The sequence below is a fragment of the Glycine soja genome, chromosome 4 (assembly GCF_004193775.1).
Source record: "Glycine soja cultivar W05 chromosome 4, ASM419377v2, whole genome shotgun sequence".
Lineage (NCBI taxonomy): Eukaryota > Viridiplantae > Streptophyta > Magnoliopsida > Fabales > Fabaceae > Glycine > Glycine soja.
Genome location: NC_041005.1, coordinates 169,790 through 179,503, shown reverse-complemented (window position 1 = coordinate 179,503; position 9,714 = coordinate 169,790). Strand labels below are relative to the sequence as shown.

The window sequence follows — 9,714 nt, the reverse complement described above, 5'->3', positions numbered from 1 at the left end:
TTTTGAAAAAGTAATTAACTTGCTGAAACAATTTTAGCAATTCACATACATTAAAAATGGTGGACTCCGAGTCAAGTTATTCCTTTGTGTGTACATTCATTTCCTAGTATACTAAAAATTATGTTTTGTCTTCTCTTTTGGAGAATGGGAAAAAAATGGAGGAAGAACATACAGACGAAGATCAACAGAGATTAGAACCTCACAAGTATCAAATAAGCTAACTCATACAACGGTTTACTATCAATATTTGGTAGGGTTATGAAACCAAATACTGCTGCAAATGATTGGTTCTCTTCTTGTTCTTAAGCTTCTTAAAAGCACTTGACTCGATTTGCCTAATTCTCTCCCTACTCACACCCAACATCTCCCCTATCTCTTGCAGGGTCTTCGTCCTTCCATCATCCATACCAAATCTCCATCTTACCACCTGCCTCTCTCTTGGATTGAGACTGTCCAGTGCCTCTTCCAGGTCCTTCTTCATGAACTGCTTAAGGAGCTGTTCTTCAGCTGTTTCGGCATCAGGATCGGAAATTACTTCCTGGTCAAAAACACACAAGTATCAGCAAAATGAACATCATATGAAAGCAAAGAGTAATTTTTTTTCTGGAGCATAAATTTGAACAAGATTAGGACAGACTGAGGGTTTAAGATTCTGGTTGATCCCAATCTTTTGTTCCAGAGATCTGGGAGCTTTTGGGGTCATAAGTACAGCATTAAGCCTCTTCATTGACAACCCAGTTGCTTCAGCAACTTCTTCATCATCAGGCTGTCTTCCATTTTCACTATACAATTGTTTTCTGGCCTCCTTCACTCTGTAAGTCGCCTCCACCATGTGGAACTGTTAAACCAAAAATATTGCAATGATGTAGTCCCTTATAAACACAAGAGCAATTTCAACTCATATAACCAAGATTAGCTTGTGGTTTTTCACATAATACTCACTGGCAAGCGAATAGTTCTTGACTGATCAGAAAGTGATTTCCGAACAGCCTGTTTAATCCACCAATGAGCATAGGTAGAGAATTTAAAACCCTTGGTACCATCAAACTTCTCTGCACCTTTTACAAGGCCTCTGCATCCTTCCTGTAAACCAATGAGAAACAGTAAAATAGTTTATTACTGGAACAGATAAAGTTGCCATGTTTTCCACAATCATTATTTATTTAAGCAAAAAAACAATACAGGTGAGAATATACCTGGACAAGATCTTGCAGATTCATCCCAGATCCCTGATAATTCTTAGCAATGGATATGACAAGTCGTATATTGCTTTTAATCATTTTGTCTTTGCAAAATATACCATAATTTAAACGTTTCCTAAGTGTTTTCTGATCTACCCCTGCCACTGCTGCCCATTGAGCAAACGTGGGCTGACTGCCAAATCTTTCTGCAAGATCCTCCTGGATTTTTTCAAGCTTTAGAAGGTCCTGAATTATATTGCAGAAGAATAGGCAATGAATTAGACAATAATAAAAGCAAAATAGTAAAATTTTACGCCATAATCAGAAAGAAACTATGCTGGCAAATCTTTATAACTTCAAGTATTAAAAATCTCCTGATTCACTATGATTAAATTAATATATGCTGACTTGTAACATTCTTTTCCTTTTCAGATGATTCTGAACTAAAATCTTTTACTCCCTCTATCCCATAATAAGTGTCGTCCTAGATTTTTTTACATAGACCAAGAAAAGGTAGTAAATAGATGAAAGAGTATAACAATTTCACAAAACACCTTATCATCATTAATTCATTTATAGTTTTTGCTGCCCAACATTAATATTATTAGGGGTATAAATGGAAAAAAGTAATTAATAATATATTGAAAGGCTAAAATGACACTTATTTTTTCTTCTCACAAGACACTTGTTATGGGGTGGAGGGAGTATGATTAATACAATCTGCACAAGCTGATTTGCTATGATTAAATGAACAATTTGTTTGCTGACTTCCTTGTCACACTCTTCCTTCCTGGATGGTTCTCAAATATAAGAATGTCCAACCGACAAGTAAGAAGAATCTTGAAGAGCATCCCAACCAAAAACAAACTTACTATTCCAAAAAAATAAAATGAAGGGAATAATACAGTCCTATCTGCCCATAACTAAGAAAGAAGTACAAGATAACATCATGTAAATATGAGAAATTATTCATTTATACAATTCTAGGGAAATCTAAATATCATCATGAGGTGGAAATTTCAATTCAGAAGCTTCCATTTAATGGATATGGTACGATAAAAAGGAAAGAAGAATTTAAGCAGCCAAGTCATAGAAAATAAATTTAAATGGTATCTTTTGAAGCAACTGACTGGGTGATGTTGTAAGTAGTGCTGGACATGACAAGCCAGATATAAAAGGCTTGTGTCATATGAAAAATGACAGATATTGATTCATGAAATAATAAGATCAGCATGCACTTTGTGAAGATTTTATACTGATTATTAGGTGTTTCAGGAACATATCAACAATCAAAGGCATTAAGAGCATCATGGATTGCTCTAAAACACTTATAGCACACCACTAGCATGCAAATCCCACCTGTATTCCTGCTGACAACTTAATTTCTTCGGTTGGAGTAAGAAGCCTAGAAGCGCTAGTTGTTGTTCTTAAGTAACGAAGTGGGTCTGAATAATCTACTTCTTGCATAGAAACACGCTTTCTCCTGCTGGAGGAGCCAGGCTTAAATGATGTAAAATTTGTGGTAGCCTTCTCTGTTGCTCTGACTCTTTTAGCTTTTCTTTCTGTTTGGCGCCTAGATCTTACAGCTATACTGTCTGAAAGCTGTTCCTGCAGACGCTCAAGTTCCTCATGGGAAGGCTCTAGATCGGATTCCTCTTCGCTGGGGCTTACGTCAACACCTTCCATTATTTCTGCTCCAGCACCCATGGATTCTTCTGCTACACCATCTTCCACTTCTTCCATTTGTTTAAACCATTTGAGAAGTAAATCATCAGATTTGGAAGAAACATGGGATTTATACTCTGCTTCTGCAGGAGGCTTCTTTTTTACTAGTAAAGCTGCATCCTTTGCAACCTTCGCGGCTGCTTTAGCAAGAGCAAGAGCTTCAGATGCAGCAGCAACTATTACAGCCTCTTCATTAGTAAGAAGTGATTCCGCAGATAAGGTTGATTTAAAGTTTGCCTGATTAAAGGCATAAATATAATTAGTTCCTGGGTATGCTTGACATGCTAAATTTCTCTGTGCGACCAAAGAACTATAGAAATAACCCAAAAAGTCATAAATTGATCCAGAAATAACATGTGCATTCACTATTGAAATATGCATATGAAAAAAGTTGAGACATTCTAAGAAGAAGAAAGTTTAAAAGCAGCCAAATGGGAATCTATAATAGTTATGGCATGTGACTTGGTTGACAATGAAAACAGAATGAACATAGCATGTAAAAGAAATAGAGAAATCAAGTAAATAGTGGAACTTTTTTTATTGTTTTGGAAGGAAGAAAGTTTGGGAATAGGGGATCAGGTTGTCCTATTCCTAAATCAGAGTACCCATGAAGGCCATTCATCCCCAAGACCTTTTTTGTCAAGGGCAAGGCAATTCAATCTTACCTACCAACCTTCGCATGGCCATGTCTAGAAATTCTTGAGCCTTAAGCAAAATTTATGTTTGAGGCATAATCTAATATAACTCATCAATCCTTATTTTATTTTTCTAGCTTTTCCTAAGCTACAAAATTATAAACCATAGGTTTGTAATAGAGGAATTCTGATATTTCATTTGATCTTAATAAATAGTATGGCTAGTCCATTGGACTTATCTTATAACAGTTGATCTCTAATACAATTTAAGCAATTTTAGTTTTGAACAACTTTTAGAAACTGCAACAGTCCAATGTTTCTAATAAAGCATTAATTTCTTTTGTTAGCACTTCTATTAATACTTTCTATGCTAAAAGTAAATCAAGACCATTGATGTCAAAATGCTCACCAAAACTTCAAATCTTTTCAAGATTGATACAATGTTGTAACAAATCATCATCATGCAAAGTTTTAAACCTTTGTATTGTATTTCAAATAAAAAATCAAACATGCTTATATATTCTCAAAAAAATTCAAATCATCTTTCAATAGAAGCAATAGGTTGATTTAATATGTATATAAAACAATTGTTATGGCAAAAGACGATGATTTAATAGGTTGATTTAATATGTATATAAAACAATTGTTTCGGGTGGCCGGCCCATTAACAGAATTAAAGGCATCTCAATAACAATATAACCTTATGTGACTGGGGTCTTTGGGAACTATTTTACTCGTCTTAGAGCCATGAACCTTTATCAGAAGTGAAATATTAATTATAGCGATGAAATGATGATAAATGTGGCTAAACTTAGATAAACTGTAAACCTGATGCAACCCTAAGAAGACAAGTTGAGCACTTGGAACATTGTTATGACCACCCATCCATAAAGGTAAGTTGAACAAAGAAAATTGCATGCCCAACTGGTACGATAAGATTACATAGTTCCCAATCTCAAGATACAAATGAAAATATGATTGATTGTAAAAGTGTCACCTGTAAGGGAGGGGAAACAGCAGCGATATAGGGCCAAGAAGTGTTCGGATCAGAAGGAGCATCTAATGCCAACTTCTTTTCCAAACTAAGCAGCGTTGAAGGAGATGTGGCAGACAACACACATTGCGGCTGGAAACACAAATTTGGTCTTGTTTTAGCTGCAAAAAAAAAAAAAAGAAAAGAAACACGTGTGAGAATAGAAGGAGAATTCAATAGCGAATGGGAGAGAGAAAGGGAGGGTTACATAGATGGGTAGGAAGAGCATAGGGATGAGTCCTGAAAGTGTCGAGGTGGCAGTTGAAGTGCGGCAACAAACACGACATTCTAGTGGTTGTAGCGAGCAACAATGTTTTGCTTTGTTAATTGAAAAGCAACGTTAGGAAGGAGGTTGAGGTTGTGAGTGTGAGTGAAGGGTGTCATGTCAGTTGAACAAGAAGCAAGGAAGGAAGGAGATGAGCGTTGAGAATCGGTGTTTGTGACAGAACATGCGGATAAGGGGGTGAGGCTCAGTTGAACCGCTGAAGTCTACCCACGACCCATCAAAACAAAACAAATCCCACTTTCACTTCTTACTGTTACTGCCCTTTCATAATTGCCCCTTTTTATTAAATTCATTCTACCCAAAAAATACCCTTTAGTTTTGAGACTTTTTATTATAATTTTTTAACCAATCAAATTATATTTCATATTCTTATTAATTATTTTTTAAAAATTAATCCTTAACTATTATTTTAAAAAATTTAAAATTATTTTTTGAAAAATTATAAAATATAATTATGAATCCTAAAATCTTTTTAGTTACTTTCAATATTTTTTATAAAAAATATTTTGGGGTTTAGAATTTAAAATTTTATTAAGCATATGTTTTATAAAAAATGTTGAAAGTAACTAATTAGGATCCAGACTTTAAAGTTATTTTTAATCATATTTTTTCATTTTAAAATTTTAAAAAATAATAATCAATGACTAATTTAAAAAAAAATTGATGAAAAGTGGCATTTGATAGGTTAAAAATTAACAGTATTCCCAAATTTGATTGATTAAAACATGTAATTTGATTGGGAGCAAAATAAAAACTCACTTTAGGTTTAGGGGTTCATTGAGATTTCCTAAAATAGAGATCTCATTCTCAGAAAGCACTTAAATGTTACAACAGAGGATCAGTCTATGAGTTTATTTAAACATTAAAAAAATAAGTATTTTTTTAAGAAGGGAATAAAATTTGTTTCTCAAAAAAAGTAAAAAAAAAATACTTATTTTAAGTAAAATTATTTTAGACAAATAGATTAGAAAATTATAAACTACTTATTTCATTTAAAAAAGCAATTATTTTAAAAAAATTAAGCAAACTTTCTTTATATATCGTTAGTGAATCAGTTCTTGATTTTTCTAGTCAAACTAAATATATAAAAAAATTATCTAAAATTAATTTTTGAACGTGAAACAAAAAAAACACATTAAATTTTTTTTTTGAAAATACAAGCTTGGTGGATTGGAGATCAGTTGAGTGTTAAATGAAAGTTACAGATACTTTCTAATCATAAAAAATAGTATAAAATATTTCAATAATTAAACTTTTTAGAAAAACTAATTTATGTTTGCTTATAATCATAAAAATATTTTTTCTTAAAAAATATATTTTTATGAGAATTTAAAGTAACTTCTTAATTTAATCAAATTTTAGATTGTTTTCAACTTTAATTATTTTGAAAAGTTAAAATAAACACTTGAAAATTAAAATAACTATTTATTTTTAAAAAAATGATTCAAATAAGAAAAACAAAATCAATTCCTTTCATTTTCAAAATGTATATAAATATTTTTTATGTTTTATAAAATTATAAATATTTAAACTGATTTGTATTCATGTTTATTAAAAAATATTTTTTAAAATATTTTGATTTTTTTAAAAAACAAATACGATGATAGTATTGTGTACTACATAATTACCCATAGAATAATACATTCATATTATATGAAATTGAATGTAATCTCAACAAAATTGAATTTCTAACTAAGAAATTCAGTTATCAATCAATTTTATTGTACTCTCACAAACATGGGTAGTGTAAGGGGTATTTTTGTCTTTTCGTGTTTTTCATACCTCTCTTTTTTAATAATATACCTTTTTTATTTTATTTATAAAAAAAACATTTAGTAATTTATACCTCCCTTGGATCCCATTGATATCCAGCAGTACATATTTAACAATCCTTACAGATGGAGAGTACTTTTGGTTCAGCGTTTGCATCGAGAGACAGACGGAGATATATATTTACGGCAGGATGACTCCACACATTATAATTCTCACCCTCCTTTCCCTTTTCAACTTCCCCCCTCTTTCTATTTCATTTAACCTATTATTAATCAAATTTGATATAAGTTTTTTTATTAGACATTACACCGGAGATATAATAAAAACTAGGTGGTGGCCCTTTTACACGGTTTTCTGAAACAAAAATAAATTAATTTAAAGACGGTATTTTGTATATTTTCCAACCAAAACGTGAAAATAGCATTGATCATGATATAATGTGGATTGTACAATGTGTACTTAACAAATCATGATGTAGGTTTAACAAAGTGCAATTGGTGTTTTCAAATCGAATTGACACCAGAAAAGTGAATGACCAGTTTTGACCGATTTCGAATAAGTTGATGACATGAACACGAGTTAATGATATTTTTTTAATCTAAAAGTATAATCAGACTAGTCAAAGGTTTGGGTTCCGGTTAAAATAGTTTGATCGGTCTGCTCCAAGTTTTAAAACAATCTAAGAGGTTTTTTTTTCTATTGTTAATAAAAAAACAAAGTAATTATAAAATATGTAATTGAAATATTAAAAGAAAAATAATTTAAAATACTAATAATAAAACATAACAAGTTAGAATATTAATAATAAAATGTTATTAAATGATTCTTATGACTACTAATAATTCCTCTAACATTATATTTAATACATAGAAATCGAGAAATACTTATCCAAACAATTAAGACCCTTATATATATCATTTAATCTTATTTAGTTCATACAATAAAAGAGATTAAAAATGGATTAAAAAAATATAAATTGAATAAGATTTTTTTATAAGCAAAAATTAAAAGAGAATGTTTTTAAGTTCAAACACTAAGATATATTTTAATCAAATACTACTTCTTTAAGATAATACTTACATATATCAAATAGTATTTCTTTAAGATAATACTTAATCAAATAGTTCAAACACTAAAATATATTTTAATCAAATAGTTCAAACACTAAGATTTTTTTGTTCCTAATAAGATTATTACTGATAATGATTTAATAGCATTTTGAATGCTTTAATTTCATGAAGAAAAAAGTGACAATGAAGTAAAGGATAATGGACTTGAAGTTGGACATGTCCAAGGTGTATGAAAATATTCAGTGGCTCATTGTGCAAAAGGTTCTCACTTTGATGACTTTTCCTATGAAGTTTGTGGATGTGGTGATGAGGTGTATCTAGTTAGTTTGTTTCTCAGTCATGCTTAATGGAGTCCCAAGAAGAGAACTCAAGCCTCATAGAAGTCTCAGACAAGGGAATATTCTCTCTCCCTACCTGTTCATTTTCTGTATTGAGATCTTGTCTACCTTATATATGATAATTGTTAAATATGAGTTATTTTTTATAATAAAAATATATTGAAAATGAGAGGCTAAACCCCTTTTCAAGTGTAAGGTCCCTTATGGCTATGAGAGACTAAATCCTTAGTTAGGGTTTGACAAGCCTAGAAAGTCAAAAGATGTATTATACACTTCATATTTATCAATGCAAACATGTGTTTTCTTTCTTATTATCCTTTCTTATTTTAATTTCATGTATCATTAATCCTTGCATCATCTTTAGGGGTTAGGTGCTCGACAAAAAATAATCTTTAATAGAAATACAAACAAGGTCTTACATGCATCAGTTTTAGGAATTAATTGCTCGATAGAGGATAATTTCTAATAGAACTAAAAGGAAGAAGTATCTTAATAAAATCATTGCTAGACATAGAATGGTTGTATTATGCTCATGCATCAAAGCAAACATCTAAAATTAGAACTTGATGCATTTTATCTATTGAGTCTTTTCAAAGGCAGTTGGGAGATAAATAGGTAAACTAAACTTGTCATCGTGAGACATAGGGGCAAGTATTCTAACAAATGTGGGTATGAAAAATTCACCAAATTGATAGAGAAAAATCTAAAATAATACATCTTAAGTAAATAATGCAGCAGACTGGATCCCAACATTATCACATTCTGAAATTATTTTTCTTTATCCTCGTCTTAATCTTTTATTTTTTTTATCTTATCTTTTTATCTTCATCTTTTAATTTAAATTTTTTTATCTTTTATCTTTTCTATATTCTATTTTTATCTTTAAATCTTTATCTTATCTCCTATATTTCTTTATTTGTTATTTTAGATTTCTTATCTTTTGCCTGTAAATTGAGTTTGCATCAATTTAAGTACAAGCAAAGTTCCTGTGGATTCAATTCAAGTACTTTATTACCTGTGACAAATTTGGTACACTTGTCAACAAGTTAACAATATCCTAGTCCATTCTAGCATGGTCTCTTCATGGTCTGAATGTATGTCCAAGAGCACCTTCCATATCACATCTTTTCTTTGCAGATAACAACATTATGTTTGATCATGCAACATAGGAGGAGGCAAAGAAAACATCTCTTATTTTGAAGAGGTATGAGGATGCTTCAAGACAAAGGAATAATTTCCATAAGTCAGAACTCTCGTGTAGTTGAAATGTGTTGACTCCTCGAGTTAATCAACTGGTTTATCTTTTTAATGTTAAGACGATTAAGAGCCAGGACAAGTACCTAAGACCCCCTACCATTATGGGTAGATCAAAGACTTAAGTGTTTAACTTTGTGAAGGAGGAAGTGTGGAAAAAATTGAAAGGTTGGAAGGAGAAATCCTTGTCTAGAGCTGGGAGGGAAGTTCTAATTAAAGTGATGGTCTAGACAACCCCTTCCTACATTATGGGATGCTTCATTCTCTTAGTGTCTATCTACAACCACATTAAGAGCATGGCAACTAGGTTCTTTTAGGGAGGGTTCATTAACACCATGAAAATGCACTGGATGAGTTAGGAGAAATTGACCAGATCAAAGGTTGATGGTGGCTTAGGTTTCATGATGGCACATGCTTTT

At 31.4% G+C, this 9,714-nt stretch overlaps 1 protein-coding gene across 1 annotated transcript; it reads right to left on the bottom strand.

Annotated features, from left to right (window-relative positions):
* Nucleotides 1-14: 14 nt before the first annotated feature.
* Nucleotides 15-5,078, bottom strand: LOC114408376 (RNA polymerase sigma factor sigB-like). Its single transcript, XM_028371409.1, has 7 exons — nucleotides 4,783-5,078; nucleotides 4,539-4,696; nucleotides 2,541-3,143; nucleotides 1,197-1,427; nucleotides 943-1,083; nucleotides 638-838; nucleotides 15-538 (listed from the first exon to the last, which is right to left on the bottom strand). Exons 1-7 carry the CDS (start codon nucleotides 4,859-4,861, stop codon nucleotides 257-259), a joined length of 1,695 nt encoding a protein of 564 aa, XP_028227210.1. The 5' UTR covers nucleotides 4,862-5,078; the 3' UTR covers nucleotides 15-256.
* Nucleotides 5,079-9,714: the final 4,636 nt, after the last annotated feature.